The 23120-nt window shown below is 41.8% G+C and overlaps 1 protein-coding gene across 3 annotated transcripts in view; it reads right to left on the reverse strand.

The window, feature by feature from the left end:
* ARFGEF2 (ADP ribosylation factor guanine nucleotide exchange factor 2) overlaps positions 1-23120 on the reverse strand; it is a 97206-nt gene that overhangs the window by 5856 nt on the left and 68230 nt on the right. For all 3 annotated transcript variants that reach the window (XM_032256045.1, XM_032256046.1, XM_032256047.1), the window contains 11 exons: positions 22022-22173; positions 17536-17708; positions 16399-16559; positions 14808-14938; positions 14545-14674; positions 11950-12085; positions 10964-11102; positions 10802-10856; positions 9152-9266; positions 4665-4795; positions 2892-3060 (listed from right to left, as the gene is read on the reverse strand). In XM_032256045.1, coding sequence (XP_032111936.1) covers positions 2892-3060; positions 4665-4795; positions 9152-9266; positions 10802-10856; positions 10964-11102; positions 11950-12085; positions 14545-14674; positions 14808-14938; positions 16399-16559; positions 17536-17708; positions 22022-22173 — 1492 coding nt within the window. The remainder of the gene's footprint in view (positions 1-2891; positions 3061-4664; positions 4796-9151; positions 9267-10801; positions 10857-10963; positions 11103-11949; positions 12086-14544; positions 14675-14807; positions 14939-16398; positions 16560-17535; positions 17709-22021; positions 22174-23120) is intronic.

Below are 23120 nucleotides of genomic sequence, written 5' to 3' on the forward strand. Positions count from 1 at the left end.
CTGAACTGTTCTCCATTTACTTATTGGTATTTTATTTTATTTTATTTTGAGACAGAGTCTCGCTTTGTTGCCCAGGCTGAAGTGAAGTGATGCAATCTTGGCTCACTGCAACCTTGACCTCCCAGGCTCAAGTTGCCCTCCAACCTCAGCCTCCTGAGTAGCTGAGACTACAGGAGAATGCCACCACACCTTGCTAATTTCTGTATTTTTTGTAGAGATGGGGTTTGCCCAGGCTGGTCTTGAACTCCTGACCTCAAGTGATCTACCTGGCTCAGCCTCCCAAAAAACTGGGATTATAGGTGTAAACTACCTTGCCTGGCCTGCTCTCTATTTAGACTTTGCTTATTGGCTGGTGAAGCCATTAGTTTTGTCTTCTCAAATGTAACAACTCTTAAGAATTCCGGCGTTCTTGCAAGTTGCAAGATTATTTTTCTCCACAAATCACACATAAGAACACATTCTTTTTCTTTTTGAGATGAAGTCTTGCTGTGTTGCCCAGGCTGGAGTGCAATGGCCCGGTCTTGGCTCACTGCAACCTCCGCCTCTTGAGTTCAAGCCATCTCCTGCCTCAGCTTCCCAAGTATCTGGGACTACAGGCACCTGCCACCACACCTGGCTAGTTTTTCGTATTTTTAGGAGAGACAGGTTTTCACCATGTTGGCCAGGATGGTGTCGAACTCCTGACCTCGTAATCCACCCACCTCGGCCTCCCCAAGTGCTGGGATTACAGGCATAAGCCACTGTGCCCAGCCACGAACACATTCGTGAAAACAAAGGAGTACCAATCAGCTTAACAGATATGCAAACCAGGCTTGGTGCGGTGGCTCAAACCTGTAATCCCAGCACTTTGGGAGGCTGAGGCGGGCAGATCACCTGAGATCAGGAGTTCAAGACCAGCCTGGCCAACATGGTGAAACCCTGTCTCTACTAAAAATACAAAAACTAGCTGGATGTGGTGGCAGACGCCTGTAATTCCAGCTACTCTGGAGGCTGAGGCAGGAGAATTGCTTGAACCTTGGAGGTGGAGGTTGCAGTAAGCCAAGACCGTGCCATTGCATTCCAGCTTGGGCGACAGCTGCATATTTTAAGGCTGTAGAGAAAAATGGCATTCCTTAATTGTCGATTACAATAAATATTTGGGGACAAAAGTAACGATAACAAGGCCAGGTGCAGTGGCTCATGCCTGTAATCCTAGAACTTTGGGAGGCTGAGACGGATTACTTGAGGTCAAGAGTTCAAGACCAACCCGTCTTTCGTAGAGACAGCTGTAACCCTGTCTCTACTAAAAATCTAAAAATTAGCCGGGCATGGTGGCATATGCCTGTAAACTCAACTACTTGGGAGGTTGAGGCATGAGAATTGCTTGAACCCAGGAGGTGGAGATTGCAGTGACCTGAGATTGCATTACTGCACTCCGGCCTGGGCAACAGAGTGAGACTCTGCCTCAAAAAAAAAAAAAGTAATGGTAACAATACCAAACTTATATGAAGTATCACTTTTATGCAAAGTTCAAAATAATGAGAATCCCACTATCATCCCAGAAAAAAATATATTTACCTCCAGTGTTTATGTATTTATTTTTGGAGGCAGGAAAGTGAATAAACCCCAAAAAGCTTAGAAAATTGATGAATGGTTTCTGGTTTTCCAAGATTGCCAGCCTGGGCGACAGAGCAAGACTCCATCTCAAAAAAAAAAAAGACGCTTTTAATTTAATGTAAAATTTTTTTTTTTTTTTTTTTTGTCGAGAGGGGGTCTTCCTCTGTCACCCAGGCTACAGTGCAGTGTTGCAATCTTGGCTCACTGAAACTTCCACCTCCTGGGCTCAAGTGATCCTCCTGCCTCAGCCTCCTGAGTATGGTGTGTGCCACCATGCCCAGCTAATTTTCATATACTTTTTCTTGGTAGAGATGGGGTTTTGCTATGCTCTCCAGGCTGGTCTTGAACTCCTGGGCTCAAGTGATCCACCTGCCTCAGCTTCCCAGAGGGCTGGGATTACAGGTGTGAGCCACTGTGCCCAGCCCATAAAATTTCTTGACTTGCTAGATCAATTCAATTCTCCAACACTTTTTTTTTTTTTTTGAGACAGCGTCTCGCTCTGTCACCCAGGCTGTAGTGCAGTGTTGTGACCTTGGCTCACTGCAACCTCTGCCTCCTGGGTTTAAGCAATTCTTCTGCCTCAGCCTCCTGAGTAACTGGGACTACAGGCGTGTGCCACCATGCCTGGCTAATTTTTGTATTTTTAGTAGAGACGGAGTTTCACCATATTGGCCAGGCTGGTCTGGAACTCCTGACCTTGTGATCCACCTGCATCAGCCTCCCAAAGTGCTGGGATTACAGGCATGACCCACTGTGCCTGGCCCAATTCTTCAAACTTCAATTTGTCTTTTTTTGTTTCTTTTGAGATGGAGTCTCGCTCTGTTGCCCAGGCTGCAGTGCAGTGGCGCCATCTCAGCCCCCTGCAACCTTTGTCTCCGGGTTCAACTGATTCTCCTGCCTCAGCCTCCTGAGTAGCTGGGACTACAGGCACGTGCCATCACACCTGGCTAATTTTTTGTATTTTTAGTAGAGATAGTATTTTACCGTGTTGGCCAGGCAGGTCTTGAACTCCTGGCCTCCAGTGATCCGTCCTCCTCGGCCTCCCAAAGTGTTGGGATTACAGGTGTGAGCCACTGCACCCAGCCTCAATTTGTCTTTTTATGAAATACTTACTGAGACTCTACTATGTACTGGGATGAAACCCATGTAGCATTTCCCTTCTCTCCCCCTCAAGCATGAAAGTATCTGTTAAGTTATTCTAGCTATGTTTAAAATTTTGGGCATTTTCCAAACACTGTAATAGTTTAGGATGGTGACCAGTGTGGCTATCTATCTTATCTGCTGTGTGGCCTCACCTGCTCGCCACAGGACAGTCCGCTGCTCATAATTGGAGTTGAAGGCCTTTGAGAATGAATGGGATTCCTGCAAACAGTCCAACAGCTTGAAGAGGTGCTGGGAAGACATGTACTTATACATGCCCTGATCCTCCGTCTCTATGTGAATATCTGCATCCAGCGTGTCTTGCTAGAGGACAGGACAGAGGATAGAAGAGCTAGTGAAGAAGATGGAATGCTTTGGGCATTGTGATTGCAGACAATGGGAGTCATGAGTTCCCCAAAGTCATCCTCTCTATAAGACATACTTTATTCCCCAATACCCTGGAACGTTTCTATTTATACTCTGCTCACTGGCTGGTGAAGGAACACACTGAGCTGCTCCATGATGGCAGGCTTGGCTGGCCAAAGTTTCAGTTTTATCAGTGCTGCCTCTATTGCATACACAAGAGTGTGTGTCTCCAATGGTTTCACTATAGGAATGCATTCTTGAAAAATGTATGAAACACTAGGAAACTTTATTGAAAAAGTGGCCAAAATTAAAAAATCAAAAAGGACAGGCTTTGGCCCATAGCTGTATTTTTTTCAGCAGTAATGAAATTTACATTTATTTTTGCTAGTATTTAAAACACGACTTCCTCTATGAAAAAAAAAATCTTGATTTTGTCTACTCTTGAAACAACAGAAACTGTCACAACTTAACTCACTTTGATGGTAACTGGGTGCTAAAGCTGAGAGGTGGCAGCCGCTTTGACTGGGCTAGAGATTTCTGGTTTACTGCAGTCTCTACCCAGCCTGCCTCACTCACTTACTCACTGTCACTCACAGGATCTGCTAGCCCCTGAAGCACTGACATTTGCAACCCATGCTGTAGGATTACTGTCTAACTTTTGGACATTTTTCTCAAGAATCCCATATGTAGGCCAGGCATGGTGGTGCATGCCCACAATCCCAACACTTTGGGAGGCTGAGGCAGACAGATCCCATGAGTCCAAGAGTTTGAGACCAGGCTGGGCAACACGGCAAAACCCTGTCTCTCTTTTTTTTTTTTTAAGACGGGGTTTCACCATGTTGGTCAGGCTGGTCTTGAACTCCCGACCTCAGGTGATCCGCCCGCCTCGGCCTCCAAAGTGCTTGAATTACAGGCGTGAGCCACCACACCCAGCCGAAACCCTGTCTCTAAAAAAAATTAACTGGGCATGGTGGCATGTGCCTGTAGTCCCAGCTACTTAAGAGGCTGAGATGGGAGAATCACCTGAATCTGGGAGGCTGAAGTCCCAGTGATCTGTGATTGCACCCCTGCTCTCCAGCCTGGGTGACAGAGTGAAACTTTGTCTCACCAAAAAAAAAAGAAAAGAGAAAAGGAATCCCTGATACCCTGATATACAAAGATGCATATACTAAACAAAAAAAGTGAAATATTTGAAGGAATAACTGGGATCTTTATATATATCTTTTCCTTCTCACTTATTTGTGATTAAACTGTATCAATTATGGAGAACAGTTCCTATGATAACACTAGTATGGTGGCATCTAAGAAGTAGTATGCTGATAAACCTGCTCTCTGGGGTGTGTGTGTGTAGGCCCTGATTTTTAGTGTTTGCTGTTTTTTCGTAAGAAACTCCTTGCAAGGCCAATTTTAAGCTATCAACATGTCATTACTGAATGTGGGGTTAGAAGGAGACATGCATGACGGGCTCTGGAAAGCCAGTACAAGCTGGCTCCTATACACCACTACATCAAAGCAGCCTCCCTATGGACAGGGATGCTCTTCCCGAGGCCTCCTGTTCTTACCTGGGCAGCAACCATGTGCTCTGCATCCTCCTTTTTGCTGGTCGCAGGGTAGAACACAATGTTGTCAATGGTCTGTATCAATTCCAACTGGACCACACACTTGATGAGGAGGCTGGCAAACAGTTTCTGATCTATGTTAGATGATAAAGATTAACCCTAATAATGATTTAGCCAATACTGAAGAAATATCCACTGAGCTCCCACTATGTGCACGATGTAATTTTTTTTTTTTTTTTTTTTTTAAAGAGATGGTCTCTCACTATGTTGTCCAGGCTGGTCTTGAACTCCTGGTTTAAAGTGATCCTCCCACTTCAGCCTCCCAAAGTGCTGGGATTACAGCATGAACCACCACACCCAGTCAAGGCACAATTCTTGATTTTATGGCAAAGCAATGAATAAGCTGGACAAAAAAAATCCCTTCTCCCATGGTGCTGACAGACAATTAAAAAAAAAAAATATTTGATTATTATACTATATATTTTTTTTTTTTTTTTTGAGAGGGAGTTTCACTTTTGTTGCCCAGGCTGGAGTGCAATGGCGCGATCTCAGCTCACCGCAACCTCCGCCTCCTGGGTTCAAGCAATTCTCCTGCCTCAGCCTCCCGAGTAGCTGGGACTGCAGGCATGTGCCACCATGCCCAGCTAATTTTTGTATTTTTAGTAGAGACGGGGTTTCACCATGTTGACTAGGATGGTCTTGATCTCCTGCCCTCGTGATCCACCCGCCTCAGCCTCCCAAAGTGCTGGGATTATAGGCGTGAGCCACCGCGCCCAGCCAATAAAATATTTTAAGTATAAGATATTGTACGTCAAATATTGATGATAGGTAGAGACATGCATAAAAAGTGTCAGGATAGGATTGCAAGTTTAAGCAAACTAGTCGGGAAAAGTCTCCATGAAAATAGAAATTTGAGCAAAGACCTGAAGAAAGTGAGGGAATCAGCTATGCTGGTTCTGTGTCCTCTAGCAAGTTTCTCTGCCACCCAATGGGCTACCCCCTAAAGACCAGCTTTGGACTGTGCCCTAACCACAGGATGTTTCAGGTTTCTGCAATAGCCAGCCTCTCTGAAGAGGCCAGAAGCTTTTTTTTTTTTTTTTTTAATAGAAATGGGGTTTCCTCATGTTGCCCAGGCTGGTCTTGAACTCCTGTGCCACAACATTAAGCAATCTGCCTGCCTTGGCTTCCCAAAGTGCTAGCATTACAGGTGGGAGCCATTGTGCCTGGCCAAGAAGCTCAGTTTTGTGTGGCCACAGGAGTGGCTTTTCTTAGCGTTTCTGGATCACTTTCTGTCTAAAGATAGTAGCTGCTTTCTGCATTTTCTACTTCTGTATCCCTTAAAAGTGGTCTTTTATTCCTTTTAGTGGTTAACAACCTTTGACTAGTTAATTCTTTTTTTTTTTTTTTGAGATGGAGTCTCGCTCTGTCACCTAGGCTGGAGTGCAGTGGTGTGATCTTGGCTCACTGCAACCTCTGCCTTCCAAGTTCAAGTGATTCTCCTGCCTCAGCCTCTCAAGTAGCTGGGATTACAGATGCATGCCACCACGCTGACTAGTTTTTTGTAATTTTAGTAGAGACAGGGTTTTGCTGTCTTTACCAGGCTGGTCTCAAATTCCTGACCTCAGGTGATCTGCCTGCCTTGGCCTTCCAAAGTGCTGGGATTACGGGTGTGAGCCACTGTGACTGGCCAACAATTCTTTTTTTTTTTTTTTTTGAGACAGAGTTTCGCTGTGTTGCCCAGGCTGGAGTGCAATGGTTCAATCTAGGCTCACTGTAACCTCTGCCTCCTCGGTTTAAGTGATTCTCCTGCCTTAGCCTCCCAAGTAGCTGGGAATACAGGTGCCCGCCACCACACCTGGTAATTTTTTAAAATTATTTTCAGTATAGACGGGGTTTCACTACGTTGTCCAGGCTGGTCTTGAATTCCTGACCTCATGATCGGCCTTCCTTGGCCTCCCAAAATGCTGGGATTACAGGTGTGATGTGAGCCACTGTGCCCGGCCCCAACAATTCTTATATCGAATTTTCCCTGTTCGAATTAGCAGTGTGGTTTCTGCTTACCGACTAGACTAACTACATTCTCTTTATGTTCTCAATCCCTGGGGGCCCAAGGGTGGCCCATGTCAAATACATCATTAAGTGTTGACTGATTTGACTGTAATAACAGTAGAGGTTCTTTTCCTAACTTATTGTTATAAAATCAGAATGTTGAAAACATTAAATATTTTAGTGATAGAAAAAAAGGAGGTTGAATTGACCTCAAGTTTTTGAAAGTGGCTGTGAAATTATTTTTTCATTAAAAATTTTTTTTTCTTAGAGATGGGGTCTCACCATATTGCCCAGGCTGGTCTCGAACTCCTCAGCCCAAGCAATCCATTGGTCTTGGTCTCCCAAAATGCTGGGATTACAGGTGTGAGCCACTGCTCCCAGCCAGTTGCGAAATTATAAAAACATGTAACTATTCTCCATGTAGAATGTTTTAATTTTTTAAAAAAATACAGTGGAGCTGCAGCAGATGTACATTCAATTTATGCCAAGTCAATTAAAGCATTTTGGACCAAAAATAAAAAGAAGGAAACAATAATAATCGTGTAAAGATTTTGTCTGCCTGAGCTTATGTCCTGAAGGGTGGCTGAGCTGGGAGGCTGGGAGCAGCAAAGGCACTGTTCCCTGGGGGAATGGGATATGCCTCGAGTTCCAGAACTTCTCCGAGTGCAGACTCTCGCTGCACTGAGTGCTTCTCCTGTTGAAAGAAATGTACATCTGGCCTCCACACAGAAAAAGAGGCTGGGCCTGGTGGCTCACACATGTAATCTCAGCTCTTTGGGAGGTCAAGGGAGGAGGCAGGCTTGAGGCCAAGAATTCAAGACCAGCCTGGGCAACAAAGTGAGACCCCATCTCTACAAAAAATAAATTAATTAACCAGGTGTGGTGGCAGGTGCTTATAGTCCCAGCTACTCAGGAGACTGAGGTAGGGGAATTGCTTGAGCCCAGGAGTTTGAGGCTGCAATGAGCTATGATTGCACCAGTGTACTCCAGCTTGGGTGACAGAGTAAGATCCTGTTTCTGGAAAAAAAAAGAAAAAGAGATCATTCTATCACTGGACACTAGAGAGAAGCTGGCTGCATCAGTTATTGAGAGATGGCACATCAGTCCCAACATGGTACCTCTTTAATGAATTTCAAGGGTGACTACTTTTATTCCTTCTAAAGCAAATGGTGACCACACACTGTGTTGGTCAAATGTGCTGCTTCAGAAGTTAACTTCAATGTTAACAGCTATAGCCTAGCCTGTTGAGGATGCGGTGGGACTGCTATAAAGGCAAACAATGGGGCATACAATGTTCAAAGGACCACAACAGCTTTCACAAGTTCCCGTTCCTCAGGCTGCCTAAAATGTGTTTGAATCCCCACTCTACTACATGTTGTCAAGTTCTCTCATCTGTCTAAGCCCCAGTTCCCTCAAATGTAAGACAGTATCCCTTCAAAGGGGAGGATGGGGATTAAATGAAATAACAACACACATGAAACACATAGTACAGTGCCTGGTACATTATAGCTGTTAAACTTATTTTTTTAACAATAGCAAAACACACCATAAGCAATATTAAGAGACAATTTGGCAAAAATAATTTGAAACTTGTATCAGAAAAAGGATTTCTAGTATATAAGAGCTCCTCCAAACCAATAAACAAAAGCGCCAACAATCAACAGAAAATGAGCAAAGATTACAGAGTTCATAGAGAAGAAAACAGAAGTGGTGCTTTAACATACAAAAAGCTACTCAATTTGACTCATAATTTGAAAATTTCAAGTTAAAATTAGTCCGAAGTTATATTTAATCTGAAAAGATCATGTAAACAGGTACAAATTTAATAGCAATGGGGAAATATTTTAAAATGGCAAGTCCACTTATCCACTGATTCCAGTACATCTTGGGGAACTTATTAAACTCAAAAATGACGTATGTATTGGGTTATTCAATGCAGTATCGCTCCTAACAGCAAAAGATTAGAAATAACATAAGTGTCTATTAATAGCAACTCAATTAAGCAATAAAAGCATGTCTACAAACTGGAATAACAGACAATAGTATAAAAGAATGTGAAAGCTATTTATGTACTAATTTTGAATGATCTCTAAAAGATATAAGTGAAAAAAGAATAAGACATACTATTCCATAATTTGTAAAAGGAGAGAATTCATACGTAATATGTATGTATGTATGTGAATGTGTATGTGCATGTACTTGTTTGCATATGGATATTTTACTATGCACATATGTATGTGAATGTATATGTGCATGTACTTGTCTGCATATGGATAAAATGACTCTGGAAAGGTACAGAGAAATGGGTAACCTTGGCTGCTACAGAGAACGGGCAGACTGAGGCACAGGGCAGAAGGCGGCTTATCAGGTTTACCCTTTTGTGCCTTCTGAATATGTGAATCACATAAGCTTATTTAAAACAAATTAAAAAGTGGCCTTACTTGCATATGGTCTACTCTTCCAGCTGTCATCTGTTGGGTTAGAGAGCTGGCTCTGGCCTCTCTCAGAGGGATTTTTATCTATGCTGCTTAAAGACTGGCGGTCCAGATCCACATCCTAAATGTAAACCAGAAAAAAACACAATGCTCACTTTTCTTCACCATAATTTGGGCAGAGATGTGCCTGTTTTAATATGGCTGGTCCAGCCTCTATTTAAGTGCCTTGCTTTGCTCAAAATAAAATTATACCACATGCTTAATGTAGCATGCCTCACAGGCTGCAATGGGGAGATTAAGAATTTAAATTACTTCTCCTCCCATTAAAATTTCAATTCCTATTCCAACCCAAAGGACATTTCTCTACATATTAGGATTTAATAGTAAGTGTGACAAGTTTTTTATGAGATCAAGTTCAAAGATAAATTATTAGTGCAGTAACCAGTTTTTCAAAAAGTCCACAGCAGGCCAGGCATGGTGTATGTAATCCCAGCACTTTAGGAGGCCAAGGTGGGTGGATCACCTCAGGTCAGGAGTTCGAAATCAGCCTGGCCAACATGGTGAAACCCTACCTCTACTAAAAATAGAAAAAAAATTAGCTAAGTGTGGTAGCACCCAACTGTAACCCCAGCTACTTGGGAGGCTGAGGTGGGAGAATCGCTTGCACCTGGAAGGTGGAGGTTGCAGTGAGCAGAGATTGTGCCACTGCACTCCAGCCTGGGTGACAGAAAGAGATTCCATCTCAAAAAAAAAAAAAAAAAAAAAAAAAAAAAAAAAAATTTAGCTGGGTGTGGTGGTGGGCACCTGTAATCCCAGCTACCTGGGGGAGGCTGAGGCATGAGAATCCCTTGAACCTAGGAGGCGAGGTTGCAATGAGCCAAGAATGCACCACTGCACTCCAGCCTGGGGACAGAAGGAGACTCTGTCTCAAAAAAAATAAGATAAAAATAAAAAACTTGACAGCAGAAGACAGTTGCTTATCCCAAATGCTTTTTAAAATCTAATGGTCTTAGATTCATTTAGGAATAAAAGTTAATAACTCAACTCCTCTCTGTAAACCAAAGTACTTAAAAATGAGATTTGAATTAGAACTTCTTTATGTGGACTCACACAAAAAGAAAGAACTACCAGTTCTTTGGTGAAGAGGAAAGCACTATTAATTTAGGAGGGGAAAAAACAAGCATAAGAACATCAAAGCACTATTTATAATGGTGAAACCCTAGAACTAACCTGAGAGTCCAACAAGGGAAAAGTAAAGAAATTATAATAATACACAGCCACTGAAAATGCTGCTGTTAAAGAATTGTTTAAAATATGGAAAAATGCTCACATGTTGTATGCTAACTAGTCCCTCATTTAAAATATGGCTGGCTTTAATAGGTGTGGACAGTCACACAAAGCAGCAGCCAGAAATGTAAACTGTGCTTTTGATTTAGCGGTTACTTATTTGCTTAATGCTTTTCTGGACTTTCTAAAAAATATGTTATGAACATACATTATTTTTTGATTTTATAGCTTTTTTACTCACTTCCCATCAAAAAAGTACAAACTATACAGGCTTACTGATCTTTTACTAAGATAGGAGAAGAAAGAAAAGACAATCAAAGAAAAACCCAGCTTTTTCAGGAGTTCAAGACCACCCTGGTCAAATCTTACCATATGCTTTTCTGATGAATCCTCCTCCATTCCTGCGGGTCTCCATGTCAGCAAACTCAAGAAAAAGAAAGAGAAAGAAAATAATCAATGTGAAAGGCAATCAGGAGCTTAAGACATCCACTGAACACAGAGATAAACAGGAACACCCGCATGAACACTTACACATGTGGGATGGTTGTTTTGAAAATATCCAACATACAGTTGCAGGTTTCATCCCAGACTTCAGGACTGAATTTCTCTCCATTGGATATTACTAAGTTTTCTAAGCAATTTGTACCTGATCGAGCCAACTGTTCATTATCTGTAAAATAAAGCAATATCTATCATTAAATTTCTACTGCTATTTTGATGCCAACCAGGTCTCCAATACTGTATACAGTGAGTTGGAGATAGCAACTGGTAGGTTTCTAGGCTTTTAATTAATGAAGCCATGCTACAGACAGTATTAAAGTTTTTACTAAAATTTTTTTGAAGAGATAAAATTGTTTCTCATAGTTTTATTGCTAAGGAAGAAAGAAGGTCAACATTTTGCTACTTTAAGTGGCTCACGTATGAAAAATGATAATAGAAGAGAGAAAATATTAGACCATGTTTTAAAAATGTAGTCACTCATACACTACATTTCCAATTTTTGCCATCTGAACAATATCAAATGTTTTGTCATTTATTTTAAAATTAAGTCATTTTTTAAAAATGTAACTAAATTTACCCTTGCCCTAAGCCAAAATTATCTATGGATCCAGGTCTAATGTGCTAGCTGGGTATTTTTCCTGACAAACTCTAAAATAAACACACAACTACTCAAATGAAAAATGCCTCTTGATGAAGCTGGTGATCTGGACTGAAATAGCACATTTTAAAAACATTTTACTATAGAAAATTTCAAACATACACAAAAGAAAAAGAACGGTATAGTGCATGAAGGTGCATCCTGTAGAATGCAAAAATAACTATATCCCATCTTTAAGAAATGCTTTATGATCTGACTTGGGGGGATTGTTTTTACGTTGTAATTAAAGCATATACATTTCATTAACTAATATATATTGTACTCCTTGGCACTACATCCAAGCTTTCAAATATTGAAAAACCTAACCTCTCATTAAGGACTATGTAAGAAAAATGATGCCTAGAGACTTAAAGAATACCTTGTTTTACACACCACTGCAATTGTGCAAACACATCAGAAAGAAGAACTTCATTCAAAGCTTCATAAAACTGGGTAAAAACATCACAAATAGCATAAAGTGCGTGATTGCAGGTTGTTGTCATCCACTCAGATTTCTGGGAAAACAAAAAGATAATGCTTAAAAGCTATTCTCCCTGCAGTGAGATGGGCACTCTTGTACACTCCTGGCAAAATTTTTGTAGAAAGTGATTCGGTGGTATGTACCAATAGTCTTAAAAATGTTAATTCATTCATATGCACAGAGGATATATGAGGATATTTATAAAATTATGATAGTGATGCCAAAAGTGGAAGCCAGAAGTAACAAAACAAAACAAACAAACAAAAAAACCACTGGATAGATTTGGTTACTTAAAAGCTAAATTTTCCAAAATGAAAGGAAATAAAAATAATAAAGTGGGCAAATCATCTGAAACTCATGTAAGCATATGCTACATTATTTGTATATTTAAAAATGCATAAATCAATAGGAGAAAGATGACTCAGTAGATAAGCTAAGTCTAATTCATAAAATAATTCATAAAAGGCAAATTCCTAAAAATGATCAATCCTATGAGAGAAATTATGCCATCTCACTAGCAGTTTGAAACACTTTTTCAATGTGATACATTTGGCCTCTCAAATTAGCAATGACTAAAACAAATTAAAAGAAGACCTGGAATGAATATGGAGAAACAGGAACTCTCATGCATTGTTGACAGAAGTGTAAATGGCTACAGAGATATCTGCAGGTGGGCTTAGTGGTATGTATCAAAGGCTTAGTAATATGCATGCCCCAAACCTGGCAACTGGGCTACTTGTCTCTAAAGAGGAAACCACCACCATCAGGAGTACAAATGTAGCTGCAAAAAATATTCATTAAAGTGCTGTCCAGAAAAACAGGAAGCAACCTAAATGTTCATGAACTGTGGAACATCCACAACTAAGACTATTTTGTAGCCACTATTAAAACAACACTGTAAAAAAAAAAAAAGCTGGGTGTGGTGGCTCATACCTGTAATCCCAGTACTTTGGGGAGCTGAGGCAAGTGGATCACTTGAGGTCAGGAGTTTGAGACCAGCCTGGCCAATATGGTGAAATCCTGTCTCTACTTAAAGTAAAAAAATTAGCTGGACATGGTGGCACGAGCCTGCAGTCCCAGCTACTTGGGAGGCTGAGGCAGGAGAATCACCTAACCCAGGAGGCAAATGTTGCAGTGAGCTGAGATCACATCACTGTACTCCAGCCTGGACAACACAGAAAGACTCTGTCTCAAAAAAAAAATGAAACAAAACAAACGAACAAACGAAATTCTGTTTTCTATTTTTATTTGTTTTGAGACAGAGTTTTGCTCTTGTTTCCCAAGGAGTGCAATGGTGCAATCTTGGCTCACCACAACCTCTGCCTCCCAAGTTCAAGTGATTCTCCTGCCTCAGCCTCCTAAGTAGCTGGGATTACAGGTGCCCGCCACCATGCCCAGCTAGCAAACAAAATTCTAGGAGAAAAGTTATGGCTATGGAAAGATACTCATGTATTAAGTTTAAGAAGTAGTTTACATATGTGTGTTGGGATTCTATTTTCATAGAGGAAAATAGAAAATAGAATTTGTGGATCACAAATACATATGTGGGTGGACACGTGCATGAAAGCAACACTTGAAGGTCTTAACGGTGGCTGCCTATGAAAAACTACAACCGTGGGTGTTTAAATTTTTCTTTGTTTTGGCTGTGTTCTGCAGTTCTTCTTTTTTTTTTTTTTTGAGATGGAGTCTTGCTGTGTTGAGACAGGGTCTTGCTATGTTGTCTAGGCTGGTCTTGAACTAGTGGCCTCAAGCAATCCTTCTACCTCACCTTCCCAAAACGCTGGAATTATAGGCATGAGTCATTGTGCCCAGCCTCTGAACCATATTTAAACCATGTAGAAGACTGAGAAAAATTTGCAAAAACATTAACTCTAATTTTGGATGGTAAAAGAATTTTTTTATATTTGCCTAATATTCCATATTAAGGATATGTCACTTTTATGTTGGGATGAGGGAGGGAATGGTGTTCCCAAAAGAAACTAAAAAAGTTACTTTCCCATCTAAAAATCTTGAGCCGGAATATCTTTTCACTATCCCTGTACCTCTAAGGGACAAACAAAAACACCTACAGGCATCAAACATCCTTATTAAAAGAAGGCCTAATGTTCAACATCATCTCCAAATGCAACTTCATTAAAAACCCTTAAAGGACCAGAGACATTCCCCTTTCTGACTGTTCAGAGGTTGATATGAACAAAACAACTACAATGACCAGTCAGGAGCCCTGCTGAACTGGAAGGTGCAATGCCTAAGGACCAAGCAGCAGAACAGAGAGATGTATTTCCTCTCACTCTTCTAAACATGGGGAGAGTCACTCAGGACTAGCTGTTACTGGTAGGGGAGTACCAGAAAGGTGTTTCCATTTTTAAAACCTTACGTTGCTCAGTATTTAAGAACTCCATGTAGACGATGATGCAGCCCCTCTAGGCAAATATAGGTCAGAAAGGCCTTCCTCTCCATCATAACCAGGGCAGTGCTGTAGTTATCACCTACCTCTGATTGCTGCTCAGGGAGTTTCATATTGTCAAAAATCCGAAACACGATTCTGAACAGGTCCTGCCACCAGTGCTTTTCAAAGGTGTGGCCATAGCTCTTCATGATCTCAAACATGACTGTGAGTCCTCTGGAGGAAACAAAGTCAGGCACAAAAGAGAGTGTGGTGGAGAAGAGAACAGAGAAGAGAGTGGGGTCAGGTGAGCAAGTGACTGAGGTTCATTTCAGTGATGTAAGGGGCCACCGCACAGGGACATGGTTACCTTGTTCGTACATCTAACTTGCATCTATTAATGATGCAGGAAAGTTCAAATAAGATGGGGAACCAGCCTCGGACCCAGACTCTGTCACCAGGAGCTACATTCATGTCATCACTTGTGTATTCTTGTAGCACCTATGATGAAAATCACATCTCAGGTGTAAACTAAGCATGCACAAGGAAGGAACTAAAGGGAATTATATATAGATTAAGGCCCCACACATTTTTCTCTCCAAAAATTTCCACTCAGCAACGGGACAGTGGGAAGAGAGGACACAAAGACATTATCTGTCCCAGAGGGCACATGAGCAGTTTCCCCGTACAAACCTACGGACCTCTGCGGGTTTTACAACAAGTTGAAGGGGTCAGATCACAAGAGTCCTGGGGGTGGGGGTGTTATACTAAGAAGAGCTCTAAAGGTCAAATGCTGTTGACAAAATATCCAGGATGATTCATTATCTTGGGACTTTCTGGAATGTTACTGTAATACATACTACTTAAAATAATACCAGCAGCTACTATTTACTGAGTGCTATGGACCAGTCACTGTTAAAGTTCTTTTCAAGAATTAACAATTCTCACAAGGATTCCAAGTGGCAGGTAGAAAAGACGGTCTTGGGTTACAGATGAATTAAGTGAGGCACCAAGAGTTTCAGTAAGCTGCTCAAGGTCATGCAGCTAGGATGTGGCAGGTTTTCTACTCTCTGCCCTATTTCTGGGATTTCGACCCCTCTGCTCTGTAACCACTCTTGAAGTCGTACTGAAATTTCTTTATCAACTCTGGTTATCTAATGTTAGGCAATTTCTCTCTGTGCTTCAGTTAACTCCCTTGTACAATGAGGTATAATTACGTATCTTATAGGTCTGATGTGAGGACTAAACGAATCAACACACAGAAAATACCTAGAATGCTGCCCAACAAGTACTAAGTGCTCAATCAACACTGGCCCTATTATCATCACATCTTAGTGAGCTGTTGTAAGGGATGAGACATCGTCTTAGAGGTTTATAGCTCTTTCTGTAAAGGATACTTAAGTAGAGATCTACACAGGACATCACAGTTTAGATAGACTTGTTTTCACCCACTTTCAATGTTTTGGTACTCTGTAATTTAAACCAACTAGGCCTCTTTAGAAAGATGAGACACATGAAAACAACAACAATAACAACAACAACAACAAAACAACCCATCATTTTTAGGAGAAAACAAAAGGTAATTTTAAAATATGATTTCTCGGGCACATTACAATGGCATGCCATTTCCTAAAAGAGAGGTTTGTTTTCTTTCAAATAGAAAGGTCTAGCTTCTTGAGCTTTGCCAAAATACAAAAGCTAAAATACAACAAACTTCTACAAAAACAACTTGTAAAATACCACAGGTTCAATATGAATTAAAATACAGAATTTCACATACACCAAAGAATGCAAAGGCCTACCTCCCTGCCACGGCGGCATTTTGAAATAAACACCTAATTTAGGGCAAACACACATTTCTAAAACAGTAGCTGGAAAGCTCTTTGTTAGGACCAAGAATTTCTGCTCCATGACCCTTTTTCCCTTCACTGCCCATCTAAGTAAAGTGAGGAAAAACGAACCCGAGGCCTCTCAGAGACATATTTGCCACAGAAGCGGATGAGCCGAATCGCTTCCATGCTTGTGTCAGGGAAAGCGGCGTTGCAGGCGAACTCTGATAAGCATTTCACAGCGTCCTGAAAGGAATCGATGGCTGCAGGAAAATGGTGCTGGAAAATAGTTGCTGGGGGAACACAAGGCACATTTTTCATAAGACCAGGATTTAGAAATGAGGACGAAAAGCGCACACACACACACACACACACACACACGAGATAATTAGCTTTGTGAAAATCTAAGAAAAGCATGTCAGTATCTTTGGAAGATAGTTTTTCTTACTAAATTACTCAGGAATGAATACATTGGGTACAGCTTGGGCTAGACAGTCTTCCTGAGCTCAAGTAATGATGTAAAGACCCAAATATCCATTCATTCAACATTTATTGAATGCCGACTATGTGCAAAGATTACTCAATGCCTAAAAATTTCCATAAAGACCAAGTAAACATTTTGTTACATCCTGGCAGGCAGAACCCAGGATTCCTGGTCAGTCCAGAGGAGGGGGACACTGCACTAGCTCATGGCACTCAATAGGCCACAGAAAGCGCACTTGTTTATGTCATGACAGCTGAAATAAGAGGGCAGGGTGCCACCTTCTTCCCCACAACTGGGAATATGCGCCTTGGGTGACTAAATTTTTTTTTTAAAGCTGTTTTATGCACGCCCATGTTGGCAAATGACCACAAAAGCACCATGAGTATCGGCTGTGGAGTTAATAATATATGGACATCTTAGTGAGTACACACATGGAACCCACCAATAATGAGGAGCGACTGTACTTCTTTCATAGTCATTACAGTGGCCTTAGGAATGAATCGACTTTCAAACTTCATCTGGCTTGAAATAACATTCACGTTTGTCTGCTGGACCCAAACTGACTGATAACAGGAAAGGCCATTTAGAAAAGGGAAGGAGTAAGTCAAAACAGAGTTAAAATGCGGATTAATACTCATCAAGCGCTTACAACACTGTCTGGCACATGACTATATCACAGTAGAGCCAAGGTAGGGAGGCCCCTGTAGGTAGTAAAATAGCAAGTAAGTGACACCCTTCTATACTTGCAGGTGGGACATTAGTAGGGAGGGAACACAGCCACTTACTGACAATGTGGCAAGTGGTCTGGAAGGCCAGCTCCACAATGTTCCCATCATGATCAGAGGCTGCCTGGTGGAACACGGCAAAGATGTTCTTCCAGCCTGAGCGGATGTTGGCCGCCTGGGAGGTCACCATCTGGGCAATGCAGCGGATCACCATGTCCCGGATGGTGGGAGACCTGAGGAAGGAACCGGACAGCCATATTATTTGTGCTTTAGAGAATGGGAAGAGAAATGAACATAGCTCACCCCTTAGAAGCAACATTTAAACACACATTTCTTATAGCACACAGCAATCCACATTTGGGCTCTGCCCCATTTCCTCCCACTTCCATTCCAAAACTAGTATGCTGCATAGAGCTACAACCACCAGCCTGCAATCACAAAACAATAAACTCAAGGTTGAAAAGCTGACCCTCTGAATGGAAGAACAAAAGGAAAAAGGCTGGGTCTCAAATAGTCCCTATCTGGGTCATGTAACCAAAGTTGAAATGCTTGCCTCTGACTCCTTTTTCCTGTTATGAAAATAATAAACAGCCTTGCAGTTGAAGTCACTGTTGGTCAGTTTTTCCGGCCAGAAACGTTTCTAATAATATAATTCTGCCACCTAGAGATAACCATTACTAAATTTTGTGTATACCTTCTTAGATTTTTGGGCAGGGATATACCTATGTGATAAACACATATATGTGGATTGGAGTATACATATATAATTTAAGATGCAGTGTTTACCCAAATTATTATAAAGCAAAACGTGAGAAAATGGCTGATTTTCTGGAACAGCTGCAACTGTCTCACAACCTATTAAGACATACTATTATGAAGGAACCCTATTATCTCACAAATAGCAAGAAGAAGAGCTATATAAGCCTATTGCTTCAATAGTACTAGCTTTAAAAGTCAGTACAGTGGCCTTCAGATTGCTGGTTTAACTTTCATTTTTTTTTTTTCTTCAGACAAGGTCTTGCTATGTTGCCCAAGCTGGAATGCAGTAGAGCAATCTTGACTCATTGCAACCTCTGCCTCCCAGGCTCATGACTTTCAAATTTTATCTGGCTTAGAATAACATTCATGTTTGTCTTCTAGGCACACACTAACCAATAATAGGAAAGGCCATTTAGAGAAGGCAAGGAGAAAGTCAAAACAGTTAAAAATTAGCTGAAAGTCCATAAAGTAAACATGCCACCTGAAGATAACAAAGGACTGGCTATACAGCGTAACTTACTTCAATATATAATAAAAATGAATTCATGGTTGTCTCCCCATGGAGAATAAAGCAACTTTTTGACAAAACTATATTTATTAAAATGTTTTTTGCCTGATTGTTAGAAGTAAGATATGATGATAGTTTTGGAAAACCCAGAAAAAGTATGATTCAAAAAATTCACCTGAGCCCAGTGGGTTCATGCCTGTAATTCCAGCACTTTGGGAGGCCGAAGCAGGTGGATCACCTGAGGTCAGGAGTTCAAGACCAGCCTGGCCAACATGGTGAAACCCCATCTCTACTAAAAATACAAAAATTAGCTGGGCATGGTGGTGCATGCCTGTAATTCCAGCTACTTGGGAGGGTGAGGGAGGAAAATTGCTTGAACTGGGGAGGCAGAGATTGTAGTAAGCCAAGATCACACCACTGCACTCCAGCCGGGGCCACAGGGTGAGACTACATCTCAAAAAAAAAAAAAAAAAAAAAAAAAAAAATCCTTTACATGATATATGGTATTTCAAATGGAGAGATAAATTTCACTATCTCCATTATATTGCCTGTCCAATTCTACAACCAGCCCTTTTCTCTAAACTATTAGTCATTTCCCATATTATAAACATTGTGAACCTTCTTTTTTTTTTTTTTTTTTTTTTGATGTGGGTTTTTTTTTTTTCCCGGGCTGGGGTGAAATCGGGGTCTTTTCTCACTGCAATCTCTGCCTCCTGGGTTCAAGCGATTCTCCTGCCTCAGCCTCCTGAGTAGCTAGGATTACAGGCGTGTGCCACCATGCCCAGCTAATTTTTGTATTATTAATAGAGACGGGGTTTCATCATGTTGGCTATGCTAGTCTTGAACTCCTGACCTCAGGTGATTCACGTGCCTCGGCCTCCCAAAATGCTGGGATTACAGGCATGAGCCACTGCACCGGGCCAAACATTTGTTTGTGAACATTTTTGACAGCTAAACAATATCCCATGTTGTGCCTGTACTAACATTTATTTTACCATTTGTTTATTTAGATGGTTTCTGTTTTTTTCTAGAAAACTATTTTCTGTGACTTATAATGCTTATTATATTTCATATTAACTGCTTTGGATAATTACAGAAGTGTGGAGTTACTGAGTCAAAGGGGCACAAAAATATCAGGATTCTTAACACATATCACCAAAATGCTTTTGGAAATGTTACAGTAAGTTACAGTTTCACTGACAGTATCTAAGACTGCCTGGCAACACATGATTCTAAACTCACTCTCCCCTTTTCAAATGGGAATAGGGGGACAGGCAGGGAAGGTCTGGAGTTAGAAGATAAGGGCTTCCATGCAATCAGACTCGAGCACATGGCTTGGCCATGTGAGGCCTTAGTCTCCTCATGCACTCTCAACGATGTTCCCAAAGGTGGGAAAATACTTTTGTGTATTTGCCAAAATCAGGGTTCTGCCAGACTCTGGGCTTAATTTTGGTTCTCTTGAAATGACCAATAAAGCAGACAATGCAGACGCCAGGAGAAAGGCACGTCAAGGACACTTTTCTGGTGTCCTTTTATTCACTACCGTAACAGCCTGCTGCTCTGGCTTCCAGCTTGGGAGCTTTCATTTTCTTTAAAAAAAAAAAAAAAAAAAAAGAAAGAAAGAAAGAAAGGACAGATGTGGCAGCTCAAGCCTGTAATCCAAGGACTTTGGGAGGCAGAGGCAGGCGGATCACTTGAGGTCAGAAGTTTGAGACCAGCCTGGCCAACATGGTGAAACTCCATCTCTACTAAAAGTACAAAATTAGCCAAGCATGGTGGTACGTGCCTGTAATCCTAGGTACTTGGGAGGCTGAGGCAGGAAAACTGCTTGAACCCGAGAGGCAGAGGTTGCAGTGAGCCAAGATCGCACCACTGCACTCCAGCCTGAACAACAAGAGTGAAACTCTGTCTCAAAAAAAAAGAGCCAGGCTGATCTGGAGTACACTTTTTAGGGGAATGCGTGCAGATATGAGGAATTAGGTCCAACGGTCTTCCCTGACATTTCTTCCTTTATACTCCATAGCCAATTCATCACACATGGTGTAGGATTCCCTTTCCAAATAGGCACAGAATCTAATCCATCACTGCCACTGCTCCCACTTGGTCCAAACCTGGACAACTACAATGGCCTCCTACCTCATCCTACTGCCCCTCATTTTCCATGGAAAAATGCAGGGTTATCCTTTAAAGTATGTCAGACCATTTCACTTCTCTGCTTAAAATCCTCCAACCGCTTCCATCTTTCACGAGCGCAATCCAAAGTGCTGACAATAGCCAATACCTCCTATGTGATCTAGGTGCCCTGCCACCACTGGGAGGGACTTCACCTTCTACTACCTGCCTTGTTCTCTCCATTCCAGCCACACTGGCCTCCTTACCTACGCCAAGCACTACCTGCTACAGGCCTTTTGCTTTTGCTCTTCCCCTTGTTCATAATTCTCATGCCAAGGCAGCATATGGCTACTCTTGGCTTATTCCTGACTTCCCTCAGGCCTTTTTCCTAAGGGTTCTCTTAGCAAACACATGTTAGCTGGCTGCCCTGGATAGAAGAATGCTTCCATCACTATCCCCTTACCTTGACATAATGTCCTTCAGAGCACATTACCACCACTGATATTTATGTTCAAGTGATTCTCCTACCTGAGCCACTCGAGTAGCTGGGATTACAGGTGCCCACCACCACGAATGGCTAATTTTTTATTTTTAGTAGAGATGGGTTTTCACCATGTTGGCTAGGCTGGTCTCAAATTCCTTCTCAGGTGATCCACCCGCCTCGGACTCCCAAAGCGCTGGCATTACAGGCGTGAGCCACTGCACCCAGCCAAAAACAGGGATTTTAAAATGTTTTCTTTATAGTCCCTAGCAGGTGACAGGCCTCAATAAGTATAGGCTGAGTGAGCGAATGAACAGTATGGGCCTGGTGTCCTGACCTCTTTTATATCTCCCTGGGGGAAAAGTGCTAGGTCACATAATTCTTATCCTGGTTTGAGGAGGCATCTGCAGTGGCTCTTTCTCTAATCTCCCCCAGCACCAGCCCCAACAGAGGTTCATGACACATTTCTACAAGTTGCAGGATGACATCTGTCCTCCTAGGAAAGGTTACACATAGATCTTAGTGAGATTTATTTCAGAAAAATCTACGTGAATCACAGTGTATTCATTCTATTTGTTTCCACTGACAAGGAAGGAAAAAAAATAATCATGTGGTTAGCGTTAGGAGGGCTTCTGGGAGCTCCAAAAGGAAATTTGACCAAAGGTCTTCCAGAGCAAAACACATACCTGTTTTTCTTCATAATATGCTCAAAGGGCCTCAGAAAATCTTTCTGGAAACGGAAGTTGGCTAATTCACCCTTCTCAAGAAACTTCATGGAGAGCTGCCTTAATGAGTCAACAGCAAAGATAGCCACATCTTCATTAGGGTTGCAGCCAACCTGAGCAGAAGAGGAACTGATGTGAAACAGGTACAGTGTAACAATGACAGAAGTGGGGCTCTCAGCAGCAAAGATGGCCAGCCTACCTTCAAAACAAACATTCTGGGAAAACACACCTAAGAAGAAAAGAAAATGCTATTTCTTGGCTATGATCTGTCCAATTTTATTTAAGTGTAAGGACGAAAATCAGTCAGTATTGCATATTTAATTAAATATGCATTTAAAATGTGCTTTTTTTTTTCTTTAAATTTCATTTTATTACTATTATTATTTCCAAGACGGAGTCTGGCTCCGTTGCCCAGGTTAAACTGCAGTGGCATGATCTCTGCTCACTGCAACCTCTGCCTCCCAGGTTCAAGTGATTCTCCTGCCTCAACCTCCCAAGTAGCTGGGATTACAGGTGCCTGTCACCATGCCCGGCTGATTTTTGTATTTTTAGTAGAGACAGAGTTTCACCATGTTGGCCAAGCTGGTCTTGAACTCCTAATCTCAGGTGATCCACTCACCTCGGCCTCCCAAAGTGCTAGGATTACAGGTGTGAGCCACTGAGCCCAGCCTATTTTTTCTTTCTTTTTTTGCTATTAAACTTGCAACTACACTCAATTTTTCCTTTTTTTTTTTTTTTTTGAGACGGAGTTTCGCTCTTGTTACCCAGGCTGGAGGGCAATGGCGCGATCTCGGCTCACCGCAACCTCCGCCTCCCGGGTTCAGGCAATTCTCCTGCCTCAGCCTCCTGAGTAGCTGGGACTACAGACACGCGCCACCATGCCCAGCTAATTTTTTTGTAGTTTTAGTAGAGACGGGGTTTCACCGTGTTGACCAGGATGGTCTCGATCTCTTGACCTTGTGATCCACCCGCCTCGGCCTCCCAAAGTGCTGGGATTACAGGCGTGAGCCACGGTGCCCGGCCTTCAATTTTTCTAATTGTAAAATACACATTACATAAA

Source organism: Sapajus apella, unplaced genomic scaffold (assembly GCF_009761245.1).
Source record: "Sapajus apella isolate SASKATOON/1434 unplaced genomic scaffold, GSC_monkey_1.0 scaffold92, whole genome shotgun sequence".
Classification (NCBI taxonomy): Eukaryota; Metazoa; Chordata; class Mammalia; order Primates; family Cebidae; genus Sapajus; species Sapajus apella.